The 26,555-nt window shown below is 46.1% G+C and overlaps 1 protein-coding gene across 3 annotated transcripts; it reads right to left on the minus strand.

Moving 5' to 3' along the window:
• Nucleotides 1-1,395: 1,395 nt before the first annotated feature.
• LOC147637891 (eukaryotic translation initiation factor 2 subunit alpha homolog) lies at nucleotides 1,396-26,555 on the minus strand. Of its 3 annotated transcripts, XR_015266108.1 has the most exons (9): nucleotides 26,063-26,555; nucleotides 25,864-25,956; nucleotides 5,035-5,091; nucleotides 4,857-4,943; nucleotides 4,615-4,761; nucleotides 4,015-4,119; nucleotides 3,762-3,901; nucleotides 2,049-2,147; nucleotides 1,886-1,924 (listed from the first exon to the last, which is right to left on the minus strand). XR_015266108.1 is itself a non-coding variant. In XM_086799723.1 (8 exons), exons 1-8 carry the CDS (start codon nucleotides 26,432-26,434, stop codon nucleotides 1,772-1,774), a joined length of 1,113 nt encoding a protein of 370 aa, XP_086655849.1. In that variant the 5' UTR covers nucleotides 26,435-26,549; the 3' UTR covers nucleotides 1,396-1,771. The 3 variants fall into 3 exon arrangements, 2 of the variants coding, with proteins under 2 accessions (XP_086655849.1, XP_086655850.1); XM_086799723.1 differs by lacking the exon at nucleotides 3,762-3,901 and having other exon boundaries at nucleotides 1,396-1,924; nucleotides 26,063-26,549; XM_086799724.1 differs by lacking the exons at nucleotides 3,762-3,901; nucleotides 25,864-25,956 and having other exon boundaries at nucleotides 1,396-1,924; nucleotides 26,063-26,545.

Genomic DNA, 26,555 nt, shown 5'->3' on the forward strand with positions numbered 1-26,555 from the left:
TTCATGGAGAAAGATTCATCAAACTTCACATATCATGGATCAAAAAGTTTGTACAAAGCGATTCTCCCATTCCAGATATTTCAGATTATGTTCTAGAGATTGAAGATGAGCATATGATCTTAATCCCAAAAAAGATTCTTGATGTACGACAAAAAGAAACTCAACAAAAGATTATTACAAAATTCTTAGGACAATGGAAAGACTTAGATGATTCAGATTCAACCTGGCAAAGTGATGAAGATCTACAACAGTACCCAAAATTACTTGAAGAGTTCTTTCGCCAACAATCACTTATATAACCACGGATCTTATTTTAAGTGGGAATGTCACGATTATGACTTTATTACTCTTAATCATTAAAAGGACACCAGTGAAGAGTCGCACCTTGTCACATGGGTCATTATCAAAGGACACGTCTCTTCCAAGGGACACATCTATTAATGAAAGGACACACCTCTACATCCAAGACATAACTGTTCATTCAAGAGTCACACCCTTTCATCAAGGATGTGCCTCTTCATTCGTACCTCTTCGGGCCCTATTTAACAAGGCCTTGTGTCTCAATGCAAACAACTCAACTTTCCACTCTCTAATTATCTTTAGTTCTTGTATTCAATTTTAATTCTTAACAGACTAGAAAGTCCTCACACAAAATAAGAAAACAACTCTATGTAAACACCCCATCAATGATTTCCCCCTCCCTCCCCCCCCCCCCCAACCCCGGCGCCCCCCCCCCCCCCCCCCCCCCCCCCCCCAAAAAAAACACACACACACATCAATAGATGTGTTTTCTTAAATTAGTGTTTTCTGGGAGTACTCCAATAAAAACTCTACCTTAAGAGGCCACATGGCGGCAGAAAGATGGCTGTTTCCACTATAGAGGTAGATATTTATTCAAAGGCACAACGAAGCACCCATCAGCAATCATCATCATGAAAATAGTGGGCTCTTATAGCAAGCCCTATCAATAATAAAGCTAAGGAATCAAAAGTGCAACACTACAAGATGCCATGCTCGAATTAGTAAATTGAAAGCACATGCAACTACCTCATTGATCCAGAGGATCATTCATCCAAAGAAAAAGCATACCCAAAATTAAACTTCCAAGATCAATATGTAATCAAACAAGCTGCACTGCTATATTTTGGGACCATGCTTCTTAATTCAAAAAGCTAGGGACAAAGCATCTGATTTACTAGACGTGGCCAACCAAGCATCCAACTTGTCCACAACATGAAACTAAGGTTTCCACTCCAGCTTCCGCATGTTGCCATTTGTTTTATATGAAGCAAGCACATTCAACATGGAAAAGACCTTGTTCATCTTCCCATAAAACGGAAAAAAGTAAACATTTTTCATCGAAAACCACACGTACTTTTGGCCGATTCAGTATGTGCCAAGAACACAAAACCACACATTTTCAAATATTTATGGCTTGAAGAGAAACGATGGGCTTAAGAACCCATAGTGTCATCTAGAAAAACTACTTCTCACTCTACTTCACATGCCTCTACATGCAAAGAGCATAACATGGTTTCATAGCTGCTGCAGCGAACGAACTTATGCGTGTTACAAAACTGAATCTGCCAATCCTGCAAACACAGGTACTCATGTTCCTAATGATCTGGAATACTTCTTCAGTGTAGCACTTTTCATTAGGATCATATTCTGATGCTACTTCTCCACTTTGAAAATTTAGAAAGAAAAGCATGAACAAAATACCCGTGGTTCATTGCAAACTTCAAACCCTTAAAAAAACCAGAACACTGGCCTACTCCATCAATCCAACGTTTCCCTCAACATCGACTTCACCCATGCCAATATCTTCTTCCTCTTCGCTGTCTCTGTCTCCATCCACCTCCTCGTTGGCTTCTGCATACTTTTGCATTTGCTCCTGGAGAAGCCTGTCATCTCTCTCACTCACCTGCAAGTTTCCACCAATTCATTCATAGAAAATAAGTTTCATGGGAGCTCTCACAACATTGAAGGACCATTTCACAAGTCCATCCCTACGTGAAGCCACCCCAGATAGAAATCAACAATATTACCGCTCGAGGAGCCTCCCTCACAGCCAGCTTTCCTTTGTGCTTTTCAATCTCTTTCATGCATGCTTTTATTGCTGCATTGAGAACTGAAATGCCTTGTTCCTGTCATCATATTAAACAGGGATACATGCAAAACTATTATAGGCAATTGATTTGCAATGTTGATCGATCAATGCATTGCTAATTTTTACATCACCTTTCGTCTTTTCAAGACACGGCATGTTTGCCCCCCCTGCTCAAGACTATAGATATTGGTGTCACATCAAATGGACTCCTCCCTTATGGGCGCCCACATACATAAGAAGTTTTTTATACCCTTTTTTTATGGTAGGTAAATTTGTGATTAACTTACCCTCTACAATGGACTCTGGCTACAGTACACCCACTAGCTTAAGTACTCCAATATAAAACTTACCAAACAAACACGTTTCATTCCTACAAAGACTGAGTACTAAGCTTTTTAAGTTGCATAGCAGTTTGCTGGTAATGGTTGAAGCACCACGGGAAGCCTCATCAGACTGTAAGCGATATGCCCAATCCATGGCTCAGTTTTATAAAGAACTATTTGCAGCCATGGGTACTAAAACGGCCCTCTCACCCACAGACAGACATTTGTAGTTAGTGCTTGGAGGGACATTCAAGGCACTTCTGCCAAGGTACACAAAAGTTTTGGGACAAGTAAATATATGTTGCTGGATTGTGTTGGAAGAGTACTACGCATTTGTAGAATGGAATAGCCAATTTGAAGCCAACTTGCTCAGGGAATGAAGGTATGTGTACTTGGCAGCAGAAAAACAGATGATTCTTTGAAAGGCCACCCAAATGCCAAGCTTGCTCATAGGTACTGCAGGCCATACAAGATCATGCAAGGCTTAAGAAAAAAAAACATAACAATGGCACATTAATGACAACATGAACAAGACCCACTGCTTCAATATGATCTCTTAAACCAGACCAGTATCCCATTGACTGAAAAGAGACTGAAATACCAAAAGAAAAACTCTCAGACCAAACTCTCCGGAACGAGCAACGACTCGAGAGCTGGAACCCCCCTGCACGCCAGCACCTGACCCGCCATCGCCCCAGCCCTCCCTGCTCCTGTGCGCAGCCCCTGTTCCTTCACCTCTGCCACATGTGCCTGAGCCCTTCGCTGCCGGGAGGGGCGCGGCAGCGCCCCCTTCGCCCTGATTGCCTGCGCCCCCTTGGCCCTCCTCGCCTTTGCCTCCCTTCTGCCTCCACCTTCCCATCGCGCCGCCAGGCACAAACCCCCCCCCCCCCCCCCCAAAAAAAAAAAAATCTTCCCCCCTTTTCAGCCCTGCTTTGCCGTAGCCGCCCTTGTCTTAGCCCTACTAACCATGTCAGGTGCTTTCAGCTTTTGGGCTTTTTTCTAGTTGGCAAAACTCAGCATCTTCTGGTTCCGAACCCCCAAGAGGACTCCATGGCAGCCGCTCCATCATCCCCGACCAAGGCCGCTGTCCCTTGCCTCTCCTTTTCAGAACAGGATCTCTAGCTCCTCACTTCGACAGTTGCTCCTACACCTTGGTATGCAAGACTATGGGTAGCCACCCGGTGCACGGATAGTTCAGGTGTCTCTTACAGGCAAGCCTTCTTGGTGCGCCTAGAAAGATCACTGACATTCATCCCTTGGGGCGTGGCTACTATCAAGTTGAGTTCAAACTTCAATTCGCCTGTGCAACTTCAGACAGAGTCATGCACCTGAGCCCCGTCGCACTATGTACCGCCCAGGCCATCTTTGCGAGGTTGCAGCACAGCTTCGACCCAACGTCCGATCCTTGTTAGTTTGTACTTAGCCAGTATGGCTGTTTTTCTTGGTAACTAATAGAAGAATCTTTTTCCTGGGAAAAAAAAACTCTCAGACCTACAAATACACATACTTGAATTTGAATGCATTAAAGAGCTCATTGTCAAAACAAAAGTTTCCACAAAGCAGTTATTTAAGCAACCAGACCTTGTCAAGGGTATGCGTTGTGAGAACATAAAGTGGAGGAGCCACTAATTTAATTTTGACAGGGCATTCTTCGCTACCTGCTGCTTCTGCTTTTCTCATAGAATCCTACACAAAGCCATGAATCAAAGAAAAAAATGGTTCAACTGATGTTCATGTGAAGAGAGATGTACTAGGATAACCCACATTTTTAGAGAAAGCAATGGAATGAAAATTAAAATAAATTGCAACACTAAAATGCAGTGAAACTTGGAACATTCCTACTGTCCTTAGCAACAATCTACTTGTACAGAGGATGTACAAGCTGAAGACAACGAAAGATACATATCACCAAGGTAATTGATCAAAAGCTCCCTCCTTAATATGTAAGAATGACAAGGGACAAGTACAAGTCTTTATTGAGTGCAGTAAGACTTGCTTATTTTGAGAAATTCTGACGTATATACAAGATTGAAGAGAACTTTAGAGTTTATCTTTCCAAAACTATGAAACAAATATTCACCTAAGACAAGAATCCTATCTGAACTAGTCTACTCTAATAAGTCGAGGAAAATAGTTCTTTCAAGCCTCCTTTATGGAGACACATACATTACAGCACAATACCTGTATATGAAGAATTCCATCATATTGAAAACATCTAAGCTCAATATCAGCTCGAATCCTAAGCGGCTGTGGGGTCATTCTTCGGCGAATGTTTTTGATAAGTGCTTGTTTGACCTCCTCTGACATTGCTGGCACAACCTTGGTGACCTGTATTGACTTGTCACCTTAGAAAGAGCACGAAGCAACATCAAGCACATATCAACTCCAGAAGAGTCTATTTGCAGTTAACAAAAGAAGCTTACCTCCTCTCCATCCAGGCCAGTTTCCTTAACTTCTCGTGTCAAGCTACTTAACACCGAGTCTGGGTCTGTAACAATCAATTTGAATGCCTAGGAATAGCAAGCACGGCTGCGACATCAAATTGTAGCATATCACAAGAGTAAATGAGAACTTAAATTTCTGAAGTCAAGACCCACATACCTCAAATGCATGCCCATACTTTCTGTACAAGGGCCAACCAACATGCACATAGAGATCCTGCAAATACGAAACTGTGACCCTCATCAAAACCAGAGAGACTCTCATAATGATCAAAAGCCTTGTACTGTAAAAAGTTGCAAGCGATCATTTGATACAGATAAGTTTAAAATGTGAAATTCCAATGTAAAAAGAAAACATTAAAAAATAACCATTCTGAACTCAGACCAAATTTAAAGGACCTTCACGCTATACCATTTAATGAGCACCCCCCTGCTGCCCATTTTGCGCCTCCACCTCTCCCCTTTCCTTCTGAGGTGGTAGTGGTTTTGGGAGAAGGGAAATCCATAGGCACTCCTTGCTAGCATATCACCTGTCACATGCTCAATAGCCTAAAGGGCAGGTTCCAAGGCTGGATTTGGCCAAGCTTGTCTGCATTTGGTCATCTGAACAGGAGAGAACAGTGCACCCTTCGACCAGCCATGTGTGGACAGATTTATGCACTTTATAGGGTTGTGGATCAACCAACTGGCCAACTGTAGCCAACCAGCCCTACACTAGCCTGTAAAAGGGCAGGTCAAGGGTCATTTAGGTGCAAGTGTCACGTGCACGCCCGTGCCACGGCTAACCTGTGCATGAACAGTCTTAATCCCTGATTAGTCTGTCAGAATATGCAGCGGAAATGATAACCAAACTTGGGTAGACAAGAGCAAGTAGACTGCAGAAAATAAACAGCACAAGAAACACAGAGAGATAGGTGTGTAAACTCTTCTCTATACACAAGATCCCGAGAAAACTGAATGAGGGAGTGGTGGGGGCAAGGGGCCTATTTATATGCCCCTGGGAGAGCAGTCGGCCAGCACTGTACAAGTCCACGACTGCATAAATGCAGTCGGCCAGCAGAAAAAAAAGCCCACGACTGTGTGAATGCAGTCGGCCGGCAGTCCAGGGGCCTATGCATCATCTGTATGCAGTCGGCCAGCAGTAGGACTGCTATTGGGACAGTCGGCCAGCCCTGGAGTGCTCCTGCCACCCTCTGGCAACCCTCCCCACCACTAGAAAAAATGGGAAAAAATAGGGAAAAATACGGGGAGTGTGGAAAAATGATAAAACACCTTATACAGGGCGGGCACACCCACAACAGAGGCCCTGGTGTATAAATATAGACAGGAGATGACTTCTAACACCCCCTCTCAGCTCCTGGCTGTGAAACCAACCCAAGGGAGCTGGAGTGCCGCCTGAGCATAGCCTGAGGTAGAGACTTCGTGAAGAGGTCCGCCGCATTGTCCTCCGTCGAACAATAAAGTAGCAAGATGTCACCAGCCAAGATCTTCTCACGTACAAAGTGATACTGTATGCTCTGATACCATGTCAGAATATGCAGCGGAAATGATAACCAAACTTGGGTAGACAAGAGCAAGTAGACTACAGAAAATAAACAGCACAAGAAACACAGAGAGATAGGTGTGTAAACTCTTCTCTATACACAAGATCCCGAGAAAACTGAATGAGGGAGTGGTGGGGGCAAGGGGCCTATTTATATGCCCCTGGGAGAGCAGTCGGCCAGCACTGCACAAGTCCACGACTGCATAAATGCTGTCGGCCAGCAGAAAAAAAAGCCCACGACTGTGTGAATGCAGTCGGCCAGCAGTCCAGGGGCCTACGCATCATCTGTATGCAGTCGGCCAGCAGTAGGACTGCTGTTGGGACAGTCGGCCAGCCCTGGAGTGCTCCTGCCACCCTCTAGCAACCCTCCCCACCACTAGAAAAAATGGGAAAAAATAGGGAAAAATACAGGGAGTGGAAAAATGATAAAACACCTTATACAGGGCGGGCACACCCACAACAGAGGCCCTAGTGTATAAATATAGACAGGAGATGACTTCTAACACCCCCTCTCAGCTCCTAGCTGTGAAACCAACCCAAGGGAGCTGGAGTGCCGCCTGAGCGTAGCCTGAGGTAGAGACTTCGTGAAGAGGTCCGCCGCATTGTCCTCCGTCGAACAATAAAGTAGCAAGATGTCACCAGCCAAGATCTTCTCACGTACAAAGTGATACTGTATCTCTATATGCTTGGTCCGGGCATGGAAAACCGGGTTCCGAGCAACAGCTATACAACTCTGGTTATCGCACTGGATGACTGTGGGCTTCCTCTGTGGAAACCCAATCTCGCCTAGCAGCCTCCGCAGCCATACAACCTCACAAGCAGCACCACAAGCAGCCCGATACTCTGCCTTTGTTGAAGAAAGGGCAATAGTTGGCTGCCTCTTGCTGCTCCAAGAAACTGCTCCTGAGCCGAGGGTAAAAGTGTATCCTGAAGTAGACCAGAGATCTCCTTGTGTCTGCATCTCCTCCCCAATCTGAGTCACTCCAACCTTGGAGCTTGACTCCATTCCCTCCTGTGTAAAAGAGTCCCAGATCCTTCGTACTCTGCAGATACCGCAAGATCCGCAATCCTGCGTCCCAATGAGACTTCAATGGCGTCTGCATAAAAGAGCTCAACAGCCCCACGAAGAAGCTCAAGTCCAATCTGGTGTTCAGCAACCAGATCAATGAACCAACCAACTTCCGGTACTGCGAGGCATCAACTGGCTCACAAGGATCTGTAACGGTTAACTTTGTGTTCGGGTCCATCAGCGAGGTAATAGGCTTGCAGTTCTCCATCCCAAAGGCCTCAAGCAACTCATGAACATACCGCTGCTGAGAGACGAAAAACCCCCTCTGGGTCTGCCATATCTCCAATCCCAAAAAGAAGTGGAGTAAGCCTAAGTCGGTCATCTCAAACTCCTTTGACAAGGCAGCCTTCGTCACTCCAATGATAGTTTGTTATAGTTTGATAAGAGTATAAGGATTTTTATGCTTATGTGAAAAGATGAAACTTGGCAATCTATTTGTCTCACGTGAGAATGCTAGGACTAGAACACTTTTGAAAAGAGATAGGGATGTATTTAACTCACTCATTTGTAGTGTATTACTTGACTATCATCCACCTACACCAAGGTTCCACTCAAATGATTGCACCTCAATGCAAATAGAAAATGGTATGTGTTTACATAATAGAGAAATTCATGACTCTTGCAATGAAAGTATGATACTTCAAGGGACCTCTAAGAGATCTAAGGTGGTCTCCAATGTAGATCATGTTTCTCATTTCTTTGAAAGATCACTCTCTAGGGACTTGGACTATATTAGGAGTGCTCGCCATCAGAATGCTAGAAACAGGAATTTGTTGAAATCATTTTTGAGGGCATCCACATAAAGGATGATAAGTGTGACCATGCCGCGTTCCCGAAAGAGATACAGGTTCGGATCTGCAACCGATCTCTGAAATCCAGTCCGAATAAAGAAGGAATCAATCTTCTGATTCCAAGCCCCTGGGAGCCTGCTTAAGACCATACAAGGCCTTACGTAACCTATAAACCATCCCTTCCGATCCTGGAACAATAAAGCTTGGAGGCTGCTCAACGTACACCTCCTCCTACAGGTCACCATTAAGGAACGCAGATTTTACATCCATTTGATACACGGGCCACCTCTGAGAAGAAGCAAGGGCAAGAACGGTCCGAATCGTGGACATCCGCGCTGTCGGTGCAAAGGTATCCTCGTAGTCGATGCCTGGCCGCTGAGCATAACCTTTAGCCACAAGTCTGGCTTTGTGTTTGTCCACCGACCCATCAGACGCGTATTTGGTCTTAAAGACCCATTTGACACCAATGACGGACCACAGAGGACGGCAGCACCACAAGCAGCCCGATACTCTGCCTCTGTCGAAGAAAGGGCAATAGTTGGCTGCCTCTTGCTGCTCCAAGAAACTGCTCCTAAGCCGAGGGTAAAATTGTATCCTGAAGTAGATCTCCTCGTGTCTGGATCTCCTCCCCAATCTGAGTCACTCCAACCTTGGAGCTTGACTCCATTCCCTCCTGTGTAAAAGAGTCCCACATCCTTCGTACTCTGCAGATACCGCAAGATCCGTAATCCTGCGTCCCAATGAGACTTCAATGGCGTCTGCATAAAAGAGCTCAACAGCCCCACGAAGAAGCTCAAGTCCAATCTGGTGTTCAGCAACCAGATCAATGAACCAACCAACTTCCGGTACTGCGAGGCATCAACTGGCTCACAAGGATCTGTAACGGTTAACTTTGTGTTCGGGTCCATCGGCGAGGTAATAGGCTTGCAGTTCTCCATCCCAAAGGCCTCAAGCAACTCATGAACATACCGCTGCTGAGAGACGAAAAACCCCCTCTGGGTCTGCCAGATCTCCAATCCCAAAAAGAAGTGGAGTAAGCCTAAGTCGGTCATCTCAAACTCCTTTGACAAGGCAGCCTTTGTCACTCCAATGTGCTCCACATGACCGCCGGTGAGAATGAGATCATCCACATAAAGGATGATAAGTGTGACCATGCCGCGTTCCCGAAAGAGATACAGGTTCAGATCTGCAACCGATCTCTGAAATCCAATCCGAATAAAGAAGGAATCAATCTTCTGATTCCAAGCCCCTGGGAGCCTGCTTAAGACCATACAAGGCCTTACGTAACCTGTAAACCATCCCTTCCGATCCTGGAACAATAAAGCCTGGAGGCTGCTCAACGTACACCTCCTCCTGCAGGTCACCATTAAGGAACGCAGATTTTACATCCATTTGATACACGGGCCACCTCTGAGAAGAAGCAAGGGCAAGAACGGTCCGAATCGTGGACATCCGCGCTGTCGGTGCAAAGGTATCCTCGTAGTCGATGCCTGGCTGCTGAGCATAACCTTTAGCCACAAGTCTGGCTTTGTGTTTGTCCACCGACCCATCAGACGCGTATTTGGTCTTAAAGACCCATTTGACACCAATGGCAGACCACAGAGGACGGCAGCACCACAAGCAGCCCGATACTCTGCCTCTGTCGAAGAAAGGGCAATAGTTGGCTGCCTCTTGCTGCTCCAAGAAACTGCTCCTGAGCCGAGGGTAAAACTGTATCCTGAAGTAGATCTCCTCGTGTCTGGATCTCCTCCCCAATCTGAGTCACTCCAACCTTGGAGCTTGACTCCATTCTCTCCTGTGTAAAAGAGTCCCAGATCCTTCGTACTCTGCAGATACCGCAAGATCTGCAATCCTGCGTCCCAATGAGACTTCAATGGCGTCTGCATAAAAGAGCTCAACAGCCCCACGAAGAAGCTCAAGTCCAATCTGGTGTTCAGCAACCAGATCAATGAACCAACCAACTTCCGGTACTGCGAGGCATCAACTGGCTCACAAGGATCTGTAACGGTTAACTTTGTGTTCGGGTCCATCGGCGAGGTAATAGGCTTGCAGTTCTCCATCCCAAAGGCCTCAAGCAACTCATGAACATACCGCTGCTGAGAGACGAAAAACCCCCTCTGGGTCTGCCAGATCTCCAATCCCAAAAAGAAGTGGAGTAAGCCTAAGTCGGTCATCTCAAACTCCTTTGACAAGGCAGCCTTCGTCACTCCAATGTGCTCCACATGACCGCCGGTGAGAATGAGATCATCCACATAAAGGATGATAAGTGTGACCATGCCGCGTTCCCGAAAGAGATACAGGTTCGGATCTGCAACCGATCTCTGAAATCTAGTCCGAATAAAGAAGGAATCAATCTTCTGATTCCAAGCCCCTGGGAGCCTGCTTAAGACCATACAAGGCCTTACGTAACCTGTAAACCATCCCTTTCGATCCTGGAACAATAAAGCCTGGAGGCTGCTCAACGTACACCTCCTCCTGCAGGTCACCATTAAGGAACGCAGATTTTACATCCATTTGATACACGGGTCACCTCTGAGAAGAAGCAAGGGCAAGAACGGTCCGAATCGTGGACATCCGCGCTGTCGGTGCAAAGGTATCCTCGTAGTCGATGCCTGGCCGCTGAGCATAACCTTTAGCCACAAGTCTGGCTTTGTGTTTGTCCACCGACCCATCAGACGCGTATTTGGTCTTAAAGACCCATTTGACACCAATGACAGACCGCTTCGACGGCCTCGGTACCAACTCCCAAGTGTTGTTCTTCTCGATGGCATCAAGTTCCACCTGCATGGCTTTCCTCCAAGTATCCTGTGAAAGGGCTTCCTTTACGGAAGTGGGCTCTTTATCTCGCATGATACGAGACATCAAAGCATAGTTCACCTGAAGAAGCTCCGTTGTGTTGCTTTTATCTCGGACTCGATGTGATGTTCGAGGGCCGTCCTCTGTGGTCCACTCGGAGGGTAGCTCCGTGACACCCGACACCCGAAGGGTGTCTAACAACCACCTAGGTACTCGAACAGATCGTGGAGCCTCCTGTGGTCGCGGGGGCTCTACTCCAGCTGCGGGCTCAACCTCCTGTGATGACTGAGGTGAATCAACTGGAATGATAGACTGGGAATCATCATCAGACTCCTCTGGATCTCCAAGAAGTGGCGGCTCCTCGACAGTGGATGCTGGAACATGCTCGTCAAAGACCACATCCCGACTGACAACAATCTCATTCCTATCTGGATCATACAACCTGTATCCCTTGGAAAGAGAGTTATACCCCACAAATACCAGCTTGCGGGACTTGGAGTCTGTTGGGGTAAAGGCACTATGCCCACCCTTATAGTGTGTACAAGCCCATAAGTTATAGTACATAGTACACTTAGTACTTTTAATGTACTAAGTGCACTATGTGTACTAGTGCAATATACATGTGTGATAGGGGAGTCACACACTCACTTGGTGAGTTGACTTATCCCCACAACTCTCTCTCTCTCTCTCCCTTGTTCTCTCTGTGTATGTCTCCCACATGAATTAACCTAACCCTAATTCCATCTCTCCCATTCAACTGGTATCAGAGCCCTGGCTTTGTTCTCTAGTGCTGAATCACTGGCTTGTAGGGGTTTCTTCTATCACCTCTCTGACGCAGGCAGGCAGCAGCTCGACTCTCCCATTCAGCAGCCTGTGTGTGAAGAGGCCAGAAGCGACCAAAAGGCAGCTGAGCAAGTAGCCCACGCTGCCCAGCAGGCGCCTACAGCAGACGCTTGGTCACAAGCGGTGAACGTAGCAGCGCACGGGGTGTAGACTGGCGCTAGGCGAAGCATGCGAATACGTCAACAAGGCGAAGAAGCAGGCGGGCGTCAATATAACAGGCCAGCCCAAGTCGCGTGTAGCGCCAGCGCTAGGCGAAGGCAGGCAGCAAGGGTTGGTCGCTAATCGTGTAGCGAGCCACTGACGTGAGCGAAGAGGCGACGCCAACAAATGACACACGCCAACAAACTTCTTGACACATGGACGCCCTGCCTGAAACGGGCCAGCAGACAAGCTGTTGATGAGGCAAGCCCCTTCGTAAACCCTCAAACAGGCACAGACTGATCTCCATAGCCACCGCCCTTTCCTGCACAGCAACAGCATCATCACCCCCTTTTCCTACAACAACAAAATTCAACCTGCAAATTGAAGAAAAATCAAAAATTACAAGGTATTTTCCTCAATTTTTTTTTGGGATTTGCAATTGAGCAAGTACAATCAACAATTGAGCAGGTACAGGTGTCGAATTGCTCAATTTTGAGCAAAATTGGCAAAATTGGGTGACATTGGTCACAATCAGGATCAATTTGCATGAAATTGGATGTCGAAATTTGGGACTTTTGATGTAATTGTGCAATTAAGCAGTCATACATGCTGTATGATGTGAGAAATCGCACATTTGGGCAAAATTGCAGCAAATTGCAGTGCAAATCAAAGGGCTTTTGTGCCGATTGGGTTGATTTGCATGCAGGCACTCGCAGTTGATGCTGTGGATAATGTGTTGATGCCTTACAAGCACTCAATGTGCCTGTAAATCAAAGGGCTTTCATTATTTGGATGTATATGTGGCCAGGGGGAAGCATCGTGAACACTCTGGATGCCTTCATGTACCATGTATGATCAGAAATTGATCTTAAATCAAGGGGCTTTTCAAGTTCGTATGCTTGTTGAGCTTGGCAAAGCAGCAGGCAAGACATTTATGCCTTGAATCCTCAAAAATCAGCTTGCAGTCAAGGGGCTTTTGCCCAATTTCTGTTCGGGACTGTTTTATGCAGTGTTCGGGACTGTAAAAGTCTGATTTTCACTCATTTGGACAGCCAAAAGAGCATTTATTGCTATTGTACCTGCTGGTACAGATTTGGCACAGCTTTGTGCAAGTTTTGGCATGGCTGTACACTGATTTGAGTGAGGAAAAGGTTCAATTTCAGCTGCTGTACTTGCCGGTACAGGTTTGGTACATCATTTATGAGCAATTGGTACTGTTGTACAGTACTTTGGAAGGGCAATAGAGCACATTTAAGGTGCTGTCCAAAATCTGCAGCAACCAGATTTTGGTGATTTCATCACATAAAGTGGGAGAAAAGTTGCATTCTTGCTTCCGCAGTGGGAGATAAAGCTTGGGAGAACAACTGTGAGCACTTTGTGTGCTTTTGGTGCAGTGATTGCACATTTTGCAGGGAGTCAGGCATTGACAGGTTGCATTTTGCTATGGCAACCACAGGTGAGAGCTCTTCATTGCTTCACATCAAGAAGCTTGAAGGCTCACATAACTATGATATTTGGCAAACCCAATGCTATAATGTGTTGCTCCAGAAAAAGCAGCACAAGCCTATCAAAGAAAGGGGTGTAATGCCCGCTTCTCTTACTGCTGAAGAGTGGGAAGATATGGATGAGCTGGCAAGATCTACTATCATGTTGTCTGTGTCAGACTCATTACTTTTCAGCATTCGTGAAGAGAAGACAGCTTGAGGAATGTGGCAGAGATTGCAGGACTTGTATGCCCAACAAAGTGCCTCAAGCAAAGTGTATTGGTTGAAGAAACTCATAGGTCTTCAGATGAAGGAAGGGGCATCTATGACAGCCCATCTAAATGAGTTTAATGGTATTGTCAGCCAGGTCATTAATCAAAAGTTGGCAATGGACGATGAGTTCAAAGCCACTTTTCTGTTATGCACTTTGCCAGAGAGTTGGGACACATTCAGGACAGCCACTAGCAATTCGCATGCTATGCTGTCATATGCAGATGTTGAGGGTGCTCTTCTTCAAGAAGAGATGAACAGGAAAAACAACTCTGTTGGAAAGTCAAATGCAATGAATGCACGTGGGAGATCCCAGCAAAGGGGAAAAAGCCAAGAAAGGGGAAGGAGCAAGTCTCGCTCCAAAAAGGATTTGGAATGCCATTATTGTGGCAAGAAGGGACACATTAAAAAGCAACGCTACAAATGGAAAAATGATCAAAAAGAAAAGGGAAAAGGCAAAGACAAAGAGAAAGATGAAGCCAAAGATGTAAAGCCAAAGGGCAAAAGTGGAGTCAAGATTGAAGAAATCAATGTGTCACATGCAGGTGGCAGTGAGGATGAGGTCCTATTTACGTCTTCACTTGATGCCCATTCACTTCTTACAGGTGGTCATGGTATGCACTCATGGATCATTGATTCAGGTGCCTCCTTTCATGTCACAGGTTGCAGAGACTTGTTTGTCAGGTATACTGCTGGCAATGAAGGAGTGGTTTATTTGGGTGATTGCATGCAAGATTCTTGGCAGAGGTGATGTGAGGCTTGTGTTTTCAGATGGCTCACAGCTTATGCTCCATGATGTCAGGCATGTGCCTGAGATCAAGAAGAATCTGCTTTCTACTGGACAGCTTGATGATGCTGATTATGTTACCACATTTGGTCGTGGAAAGTGGAAGATTGGTAAGGGCTCACTGGTTGTTGCCAGAGGCTCTAAGGTGGACACTCTTTACTTTATGCATGGAGGTGTTTGTCACCATGCTAATGTAAATGCAACCGAGCTGCCGGAAATCTCTATGTGGCATAGCCGGTTGGGACACATGAGTGTCAAAGGAATGGAGCAATTGTCTCGTTTGGGTTACTTGCCTTCTCTCAAGTTTTCAAGTTTTCAGTTTTGTGAGCATTGTATATATGGTAGGCAACTACAGTGCCCCCACAAGAAAGCTCTCGGACAGAAAGATGCTCAGTTAGAGCTTGTGCATACAGATGTATGTGAGATGCCTCAGCTTTCTTTGGGAGGGACAAAATATTTTGTCTTTTATAGATGATGCCACACGCAAGGTGTGGGTTTATCCTCTTCGTTTGAAGAGTGATACATTCTCAGTGTTTCAGAAGTTTGTTGCTCATGTTGAGAATCAAACTGGCAAAACACCGAAGGCTTTGCGTTCCGACAATGGTGGAGAGTATATGTCCAAACAGTTTCAGGACTTTTGTGATGCTAAAGGCATCAAGAGGGAGCTCTCTACTCCTTATGATCCTCCACAAAACGGGACAGCAGAGAGGATGAACAGGACCATTCAGGAGAAGGTCCGTTCTATGTTGTCACATGCTGCATTACCTCATGGTTTTTGGGCTGAAGCTGTTATGACAGCCGTTCACCTTATAAACAGGTCACCTAACACGAGGCTTGGTGGGAAAGTGCCAGAGGAAGTATGGACAAGGAAGCCTCCGTCATACAAGCACTTGAGAGTGTTTGGTTGCGTTGCGTACGTGCACATACGCAGGGAAATGCGCACCAAACTTGATCCTAAGTCTCACAAATGCATATTCCTAGGATATGGTGACAGAGGTGAAATGGGGTATAGACTTTGGGATCCCATGAATAGAAAGATCATACGCAGCAATGATGTCATTTTTGATGAAACATGCATGTATAAGGAGCCTGCAAGGCAACAGGAGCCTGGCAGAGTCATCTTTGATGATGATGGACATCATGGACAACAACCAAGGGCTGTAAATCAGCCATTACAGCAGCAAAACCAGCCCTTAAATGGTGCTGAAAATGGTCCAAATGGACAGCCAGAGATGGCAGAAGATATCCCTATGGATATACCACAGTTAGAGGGGGCATGATTTTTCAGCCTTATGGCATGGAACAGGAGCCACCAATGGGTGATATGCAGGCTGGACAGCAACCTGCAAATGATGGTCATTGGGTACGGAGGTCCACAAGACCCTCCAGAGCCCCTGACAGGTTTGTTCCAGGGGTTGACTACTTGATGCTTACTGACTGTGGGGAGCCCTCATGTTATAAGGAGGCTTTACAGAGGGCAGACAAGGCTCTTTGGGAGCGTGCCATGAAGTCAGAGATGGATTCTCTGCACAAAAATGGAACATGGAAGTTGGTGCATTTGCCTGCAGGCAAGAAGGTTTTGCCATGCAAGTGGGTATACAGGCTCAAAGTTGCATCAGATGCAAAGCCAAGATACAAAGCCAGGTTAGTGGCTAAGGGCTTCAAGCAGGAATATGGTGTGGACTTTGATGAGATCTTCTCTCCAGTGGTCAAAATGACCACACTTAGAGCTGTGTTAGCTTTGGTTGCGCATGATGATCTGGACTTGATTCAGATGGATGTGAAGACTGCTTTTCTTCACGGTGATCTCCATGAGGAATATATATGCAACAGCCAGAGGGTTATGCAGTAAGTGGAAAGGAGAAGCTTGTATGCAAGCTGAAAAAGAGTCTTTATGTGCTCAAACAGGCACCAAGAGAATGGTATCATAAATTTGATACATTCATGAAATCACAGCATTTCAGGAGAAGTGACATAGATCACTGCTTGTACACCAAGAAAGCTTTGGATGGCAGTCTATTGATCCTCATCTTGTATGTTGATTGCTGGGAAATCTCGTAAGGAGATGGATGCCTTGAAGCAGAGGCTGCATCAAACCTTTGATATGAAGGATTTGGGTGATGCAAATCACATTTTGGGTATGCGGATACTTCGGGACAGAAATCAGCATGTGTTGTATTTGTCTCAGAAGGAATACATTGGCAAAGTCTTGCAGAGGTTCAATATGGACGGGGGGAAGAAGACTAGTACTCCTTTGCCTCCATACGTGAAACTCAGTGCTATGGACAGCCCCCAGTCAGATAGAGACAGGGCTGATATGGCCAAGATTCCGTATGCTTCAGCTTGTGGCAGTCTCATGTATGCCATGGTTGCTACTAGGCCGGACATTGCATTTGCAGTGGGAGTGGTTTCTAGATACATGGCCAACCCTGGCAAGAAGCATTGGGAAGCAGTGAAAGGTGTCATGAGATACCTGAAGGGCACACAAGATATGTGCATATGTTTTAGCAAACAGGATGCATTAGTGCATGGTTACACGGATTCGGATTATGCCGGTCATCCAGATAACCGGAAGTCTACTACCGGTTATGTATTTACATTCACAGGAGGTGCTGTGTCATGGATATCCAAGATGCAGAAGTGCACAGCCTTATCTACTACAGAGGCCGAGTATATTGCAGCCACAGAGGCTTGCAAGGAGGCATTATGGCTATCTCGGTTAGTGGTTGATTTGGGCTATACAGGGGATATTCCATTGTTGCATTGTGACAGTCAGAGTGCCATCCAGTTGGCAAAGAACCCTGTCTTTCATGCAAAGACGAAGCATGTGGATGTAAAGTATCACTTCATCAGAGAGGTGATAGAGAACAAGCAAATTCAGCTTGTTAAGATTCACACGGATGACAACCCGGCTGATCTGTTGACAAAGAGTTTGCCTCCGGAGCGGTTTGCTCATTGCAGACACTTGATGGGCATTGGATGAGGCCAGTTTCAGCCTTGATATGGCCTTGTATATTATCATGTACATGCTGATTTTTCTTTTCCTTACTTAAGGGCACTTTGCCTTTAAGTGGGAGGTTGTTGGGGTAAAGGCACTATGCCCACCCTTATAGTGTGTACAAGCCCATAAGTTATAGTACATAGTACACTTAGTACTTTTAATGTACTAAGTGCACTATGTGTACTAGTGCAATATACATGTGTGATATGGGAGTCACACACTCACTTGGTGAGTTGACTTATCCCCACAACTCTCTCTCTCTCTCCCTTGTTCTCTCTGTGTATGTCTCCCACATGAATTAACCTAACCCTAATTCCATCTCTCCCATTCAGAGTCAAGCTTCCCCCTCTGCTTCTTCGGAATATGTACATACGCATCACTCCCAAAGACACGGAAGTGCGAGACATAGGGTTTCCTGCCAAAATATGCCTCAAATGGAGTCATATGGGGTACTGAAGTCGTCGAAGATCGGTTAATGGTATGGACAGCCATTGCCACAGCCTCACCCCAAAGTGGACGAGGAAGATCACGATGCTCCAGCATAGTCCTCGCCATCTCCACCACCACAGTCCTATTCTTGCGTTCAACAACTCCATTCTCCGAAGGCGATCGGGTATTGGCCAGTTCCCTTTTGATGCCATGATCTGCACAAAATCTGAAAAATACAGTCGAGGAGAATTCACCTCCCTTATCAGCCCTGAGAGTCTTAACCTGATATCCAGACTCTTTCTCCACCATCACGTGCCAATCCTTGAACCGAGCAAAAGCCTGGTCCTTCTGAGAAAGAAAGTAGACCCACGTGAATCTGGTACAATCATCAACAAGCAGCATAAAGTAGAGAGATCCTCCCAAAGATGGTATCTGCTGAGGTCCACACAAGTCAATGTGAATCAACTCCAATGGTTTCGAAGCCCGCCTGGAAGCCTGCTTCGGAAAGGATTCCCTGTGCTGCTTACCACGTATGCAAGAGCTGCAACGCCCTTGCCTACTACCAACATCTGGCAAGCCAACCACCATCTGGTCCCGGAAGGCACGCCTCAAAGCATCCACATTTAAGTGGCCAAAACGAAAGTGCCACAAATCTCCGACCTAAGAACCTGTCAATGTGGAGAGTGCAGAGAGCTTGTAGATACCATTCTCCGCACCGCCTTCCCAAACAACCTGGCCAGTCTCACGGTCCCTTAGAGCAACTGAATGCTCCTCAAATTCCACCCGAAAGCCAATCTTGCATACCTCATGCACTGACAGAAGATGAAAACCCAAAGCAGGGACATAAAGAACACGGGAAGCATGCTTGCCCTCCTTGCCGTCGGGAATAATCTCCATCCGGCCCTCACTATGTATCGGAATAGTGGAGTTATCGCCAATAAAGATGCGACCTGACTGTCGTTTCAGATCCAGAAAGAAGTCACGGGATGGAGTCATGTGCCTGGAAGCACCACTGTCGAGAATCCATTCCCAGATATCCTTCGCGGTGAAGCCAACTGCCTCCTCGCTCGAAGATGATGAAGCATCGGAGTCCACCATCTCTAAGTGCACAAATGCCGGAGTCTTTGCAGCTGAGGCTGAGGAATCAGCACTCTACCCTGTCCGCTTAGGACATCTCCTCCAGTAGTGGCCTTTCTCGCCACAATCATTACAAGATCTTTCGGTCTTCAGCTTCTCTCGTTCTGAATCAGGCTTTTTCTCAGAAGACTTCTCCGGTGAAGCCTTCCCTTTGCCCTTGTTGTTGTTCCGGCCTTTCGACCATTGGCCAGTTAAGGCCTCCGAACCTCCGCTATAAGGAGGGTTCGTAAAACGTTCCTCCTGGTCCAAGACCATTGGCACAAGCTCCTCCCAAGTAATGGTGTTGAGCCTGCCACTCGTAATCAACGAGGAATAGAAAGCAGAATACTGACCGGGCAAGTGGGACAACAAAGTGATGGCCATGTCTTCAGATGATATCTCTTTCCCGGCTTGTAGGACTTCCTGCTGAAGGGCCTGCAGCTTGTTAATGTGTTCCCGCATCGTCGAGGACTTTGCAGGGTTCATAACCCCCATCTGCACTTCCAAGGAGATCCGTTTCATGGGTGCTACCCTGTTATACAAAGAAGCCAAGTGCTCCCATATGCCTCTCGCCAGCCGCACTAAGCCTTAGTGCACTACATCTCCACCCCATGTCACGGTCCACCCAACAAGTAAGCCATTGGAATAACAACTAAATAATTCACGCATGTCCACATATCCGACAAATCTCGTCCAAATGGATCTCCCACAAGGCAATATACCATGCGATCTGTCCCAATTCGAGATATTCCGACTATTGTCAAGCAATCTCTTCCTACCCCCAACTGGCTCATCCTCAAAGGTTGAGACCCTAGGATCTAAATAATCTTGTGATCAACCAACCGTCTAGCTAGAAGACCACAACTCACTCAACAGAGAAAGCATCTCCGAAACCGCGAACTGATGCTTCCTAAACCACTGTCCCCCAAACATCCAACGCAACCGTTATAAACTACAATTAACATTGGATGGAAAGGTACCAACACATTACTATGATGATGATGATGATGATGATGGGACTGATATTGATGCTAATGCTACTTCAAACGATACTGAGCCTAACACTGATGGTAATGAAGATGATGCTACTGATGATGCTCTAAATGCTATCCTAACTGCTGTCCTAATCAAGGATTATGTTGTTCATGCCGAAGATTAGCCATGGCACGAGCGTGCACGTAACAAGGACAGCTCAAAGATCAACCCGCTCTCTTTATGTTTGATGATTGTGCCGCAGATAATTTCATTTATGTGGAAATGGCGGCCAATTTGGGTATTGAAATAGGGGACATGGTATCAGCCCAGTGCATGTTTTGCCACGGCGGAAACCCTAACCCTAATCTTCAATATTGCCAGAATGAAGATATGCTTGCATCATCGCGAAGAGCTCGCTGAGAGGGGCAACTTTGTATCTTACAACATCTTCAAATTCAGAAACCATAACCCTCATTTTCAAGACTGACAAAATGAAGATCTGTTCGAGTCATCGCAAACAGCTCGTTGAGAGGGGCAACTTTGTATCTTACAACATCTTCAAATTCAGAAACCATAACCCTGATTTTCAAGATTGACAAAATGAAGATCTGTTCGAGTCATCGCAAACAACTCGTTGAGAGGAGCAACTTTGTCTCTTACAGCATCTTTTGGTTTGAGAGATTTTTAGGAGGATGACTTTTCGCATAAAAAGTCAATAAAGTTGCTTTTTAATTGCTTTTTTAAAAGCAAGTTACTTTTCAAAAAGTGCTTTTTAAAAGCAAAACTTGCTTTAAAGCAAAGCCTAAGCCAGCTCTATATAAGCGAGGCATGGGAGACGACTCTAGTCATAAGTGCAGAGTGGGTTTGAGAGGAGGAAGCCAAAGAAGCCTTCACTCAGTCCCTAACCTCTAGGGTTAGTACTAGGTACATAACACCAGAACAAGAAGAAAAAGGGGCGATGGCTGGTCATCAAAGAGACACCAAGGTTTTTCACATTTATTTGTCCAAAAAAGCCCAGTTGGCCAGTCCTAGCAGTAGAGGCCCTATATAAGGGTTGGGCGGCTGCCCATCTGTGCATTCTACATTCCCAGAGTACTTGCATTGAAGTTGTCAGCCAGAAGCGGGGTGCAAGAGTACATGTGTTCTCAGCCCAAGATCAGCTGCTGAAAACGCAAATCTTCATAAGTTTTCTTGGTCGCCTACAACAAAGGGTAGTCCCCTCTATCCCAGGCAGTTATCAAGTCAATGTTCTCTGTGGGAAAACCCTAATTCGGGTCAGTTCTCAGATTGGACAGCAAACATCCATTTCTTTGTACTCATTCTCTTGCAGCAATACAAGTAAATAGTCTTTTTGGGGGGTTTGTTTGAGGGGGGGGGGGACCCAATACCGTGTATTGTGCATACTCCCTATTCTCTTTTGTGTCTTTTCCATTCTCTCTTCCCAAATCAGCAAGTTAACACGCGCCTTAACCATCATTGAAAGCTTCCGCTACACCACATGTAACACTTCAAGACAAGATCTCTTGTTTAAATGTCACCAGTAAGGACACTGGAACAAGTCCATTGTCTTTGGGACACACAGCCAACTCAAAGGCATGTGTGATTGGACAATACAACATTTTTTTCGAGCATTGGCCTGTCCAGTAAGGCTAGATCACAGCTGTACAACATAGTTGGAACCGGACGCGTCCGATTGAAGATTCCAGACGTATGATACGTTGGATATCATACGCGTATGGAAAACAGTTTCAGACGTGGCCTTTTTTGGGGAAAAAAACGGCGTGCCCGATAAAGTTGTGTTAAACAATTCTGGCTGGAGTCGTACGTCGTGTCGCTGTCATCTGTGGGTGCGCTTCTCGACAAAGGTGCCGCTCTCGACGATTGAAGTTGCAGCCTTGCAGGCTGCAGCCACAGCCTCCACCTCCTACGGTCCTACTATCCAAGTCCTCATTCTTCAAGCAAGTGCGTGTTGGTGGCTGGCCCTCTCATCATCCTTCCCATGGGCAATCACCAAAGCTGAAGGCTTGGAAGTTGAAGGAGACGTGCGTTGAAACGCAGCTCCTTGCACATTGCAAGTTGCAACCACAACTCCCACGCACGAGGGCTGGTCCCTGGGCCTGAATTTTGCTCTCTTCACTTGCCCAAAGCTCCCAAACTATGTCTCGGGACTCTACAGAGAATTCTCTGTCTGTGTGACTGTATCTCCCTCAACTTTCAACTTTCAAGTTCTCTACATTTCAATGTTCATGATTTCAGCCTTCATATTCTATAATTTCTATCGAAGTTGATTTGTTTCTTGACTCAATTGTCCTCTCTTTGTGCATACAGAGTCCAGGACTCCAGACCACAATCTTCACTTGCCCAAATGGGAAGAAAGCGTGGAGCTGAATGGGAGTTTGTGGACGCAGTCAAGCCCTTGGGAAAGGGACAATACACATGCAAATGCAAGTATTGCCCGCATCAATGGGATGGAGGACCGCTCCGTATAAGGGCGCACATGCTTGGGTTGTCAGGCTTGGGGGTTGACAAGTGTACCAATCCACCCCAAAATGTCAGAGATGCTTGCCGAAGGTTGCATGCAAAGGCGGAAGTGATTGATTTGAAAGCAATGGTTGATGCAAAGGTGGCTGATTTGGGGGCTGCTAGTTATGTAAATATTGATGCAGAGGGGGCAGAATTTGTTGATTTGGGGGCTGCAAGTGCAAGTGCATCATCAGGTCAGCCTTTGCAAAAGAAACAAAAGGTGTCCAAGGGAGCTTTCGCTGCAGCATGGGAGTCACAGGCAAGAAAAGATGCATACATTGCTCTCCGTCGTTTTTTCTTTGCAGAGGACATTCCTCATTGGAAGGTGAGGAGTCCTTATTTTTTGGACATGGTTCAGGCGATTGGGAAAGTTGGACCTACCTTTAAGCCTCTAACATACAGAGCTTTGCGTACTACGGAGTTAAATAATGAAGTGGTTTGCATAGAGCAAGAGTTGCTAGACCTTCAAGAGAAGTGGAAAAAATATGGTTGCAGCATTGTGTGTGATGGTTGGTCTGACACTCGACGTCGGCCTATCATCAATGTGATGGTGTCATGCATATATGGCTCTGTGTTTTTGAAGGCAGTGGGTACAAGTGGGCAGTACAAGTCAGGGGAGTACATTTTTGAGATATTGAAGGGTGCAATTCAAGTTGTTGGCCCTGATAATGTGGTGCAGGTATGTATGGACAATGCCTCTAATTGTGTGCGAGCAGGAGAATTAGTGGAGCAAGAGTGGCCCATATTTTCTACACTAGGTGTACATGCCATTGCCTTGACCTCCTATTTGAGGACATTGGACAGCTTGCATGGGTGAAGCCAGTGTTGGCACATGCCACTAAGGTTGTGACATTTGTTACACGGAAGCACACTGTGTTGGCATTGTATAGGATTTTCAGCAAAAAGGAATTGGTGAAACCTGCACAGACTCGGTTTGCCTACATGTTTATCATGTTAGCAAACTTGTTGGATGAGAGGGTATACAATGGATTGCGCCGCATGCTTGTCAGTGATGAATATTGCAGGAAGAAGGTGTCACGTACTGTGAAAGCACAAGAGGTGTCTTCTATTGTTTTGGGCTCTTCATTTTGGCAGGATGCTAGGGTCATTGTGAAGATTTGTGCACCTATTTTGAAGATCCTTCGCCTTGCTGACAGGGAAGGGGCCACCATGGGGCTTGTGTATGAGCTTACTGATCGAATGGTGGAGAAGATACAAAGTGTAGAAGGGGTTGAGTCCTCTAAGTTGGCAGACATCAAAGCCTTGTGTGTTAATAGGTGGGATATGATGCACTCTCCATTGCATGCAGCTGCTTTTGTTCTCCATCCTATTTGGAGAGAGAAAAATCCTGATTCTGACAAGGAGGTACATGATGGGCTGATGGATGTTATGGAGCGATTCACAAAGTTTGATGTTGAAAAGCAGGGCATATTATGTGATGAGCTGGATATTTATAAGTCAATGGCAAGCACATTTGCTCGTACCATTGCAAAGGATCAAAAGAGGATGCATCAAGGGGTGAAATGGTGGGAGACATTTGGGGCACACACACCAAAATTGCAGCAATTGGCTCTTCGAGTGCTCTCGCAGGGCACATGTGCTTCTCCTTGTGAGAGGAATTGGAGCACATTCTCTCTTATCCATACTAAAAGAAGAAACAGGTTGCTTCCTAAGAATACGGAGAAATTAGTGTACATCCACACTAATTTGCGTCTCATCTCCAAAATCAAGGAAAGGGGATTTGAAAAGATAGATTACCTTGGAAATGATCAACAAGGAGAAGGATGATGACAGGCTGCTTGCTTTGCAGGAGACTACAGAGGGAGACGAGGAGATTACAGCTCCTTTTGTTGCAGGAAGGATGGGTGGTGCTGCAGCTTCAAGTAGCTCCACTCCTTTCGAGTCCCATGGCGAAGAGGCAACCGAGGATGTTAGTGAAGACTCTGCTGAGGATGATGAGGATGAGGATGAGGAGGAAGAGGAAGTTGCTGGCATTGATGAGGATGAGGATGACCAGCCTTCAGTATGTGGATGATGAGGATGCATCATGTGTGTGACATGCAGGCTGCAGCCTGAGACTTGAACATGCTAGCCAGTGGCACTGGGCAATGGGCACTGGGCAGGCTGCAGCTACTTTATGAGTCATCATTTGTGATGCATTTTGGTGTTTGATCATTGATGTTTTGGTGTGGGCCCTAGGACCTAGGCTGTAGCCTGGGCCCTGTAGCTATTTCTTTGAAGTTTCATATTTTTGTTGTAGCTAGTAGGCTGTAGCTACTATTTCAAAATTCATGTTGAACTGTTTGAACTTTGAAGTTGAACTTTGAACTTTGAACATCAGTAACCAGTTGGAACTTGGAAGTTTGAACTTGGAAATTGGAATTTGGAAGTACTAAAGTGTCTCTGAAGTTTAAATGTGTGCAAATTAAATTGTATATTTTCTTGTCTTTTTTCATGGAAATTAGGGTCACGTATGGTTCAGCCCCAGGGGCTGAACCATACTCCAATCATACTTCCGTACACGTATGCGTTTGCCATATGGTCCCGTATGGAAAAAACTATGCTGTACAATAGCTCTAATCACATCTATAATGCTGTGGTTGTGGGGTCGTTGGATTGAAGACGTAGTCAAACCTAGTCATCAGCTCCAGAAAATTGGTATGTTACTTGATTAAGTGCAACATCAGGCCTGAGGACAGCACCCAAGAGGGTGACTGCCCATCTTTTGGTGTGCACAAAGATCATGCTTGCATCATTTTGTTTTTGATTAAGCAAATTACTAAGATCTTACAGACCAAACATGTTACATTAACCTTGGTCAGGCTGCACATGACGAGATCGAGACTTTAAACAATGTCTTTTATTACTGTCTTCACATCCAGCCAGCCAGCCAGCCCACGGCTATACCTGGGTTCCCAACTCTGATGTACCCACCAGCCCAGATGTGCTATCCGGCCGCACATGGCTGAATAGCTGTCACTGCACCTGCCATCCCGAAATCCCCATGACATACGTTGCTGATGGCAACTGAGCACCAGTATCATGCACAAGCTTCCTTTTCGGCCAGGATCACTGGACATGTGATGGCATCTGTCAATTACTCTGTCCTTACAAACCGTGGAGTCTTCTCAAATTCGAGAGATTGCCTCAGACTTCCTACTTGTGACCAATTTAAACTCAAAAGAGAGGCACGCAACTGGCAAATAGATATAGCAGCTTACTGGGCGGATAGTCCTGCGAAGTCCCTCAAGGCATTTTAACTGCATTGTGCAGCTGCTGTAGGCTAGCACAGAAACATTGGAACAATTCGGACCCTAGCACGGAAACAGAAAACCTCGAAAAAGAGACGAAAGCCTAAGTTTAGCACAGCAACAGAGACTTCTACCCTAATTTTAGTACAGAAACACGATGAACCCTGACCTCGAGGTCGGCATCCATGGTGTCGGCGACGTGGCGCATGATGGAGTGAACCATCTTGCTCTTGTTGAAGCGCTCTTCGCATGCCTGGATGTCCTCTTCGGACACGCGGCGCTTGCTGAGGTCGATGTAGCCCTTCTCTTTGTCCACGCGCAGCACCATCACGGGCTCCTGCCTCCCGACTTTGATCAGGCTGCCTATGCTGCGAATGCGACGCCGCGACAGCTCCGACAGCAGTATCATGCCCTCGATCCCGTTGTACTCCAACAGGGAGACGTAAGCCCCCATCTCTGCTATGCTCTTCACCTGCACCATCACCACATCGTCCATCTCCGGGTACCTGGCCTCGTACATCCGGCAATCTGTGACCGTCATGACGGCTGCTTCTGCTGCTTTCTCGAATGTGTGTTGTTTCTGCTCTATAAAACCTCACGCTCGTTAATCACCCAAAAGCTGCTTTCTCGAATGTGTGTGTTGTTTCTGCTCTATAAAACCT

This window comes from Cibotium barometz, chromosome 6, assembly GCF_041138505.1.
Source record: "Cibotium barometz isolate CiBa-2024 chromosome 6, ASM4113850v1, whole genome shotgun sequence".
Classification (NCBI taxonomy): Eukaryota; Viridiplantae; Streptophyta; class Polypodiopsida; order Cyatheales; family Cibotiaceae; genus Cibotium; species Cibotium barometz.

What these genes read in the sequence shown, in the direction of transcription:
- LOC147637891 (XM_086799723.1), bottom strand. Translation starts at nt 26,434, where the DNA reads ATGACGGTCACAGATTGCCGGATGTACGAGGCCAGGTACCCGGAGATG. An exon ending in AGTATGGGCATGCATTTGAG is followed by an intron (nt 4,944 to 5,034) that starts GTATGTGGGTCT and finishes TGCTATTCCTAG; the next exon opens with GCATTCAAATTGATTGTTAC. An exon ending in ATGGAATTCTTCATATACAG is followed by an intron (nt 4,120 to 4,614) that starts GTATTGTGCTGT and finishes GGCTTTGTGTAG; the next exon opens with GATTCTATGAGAAAAGCAGA.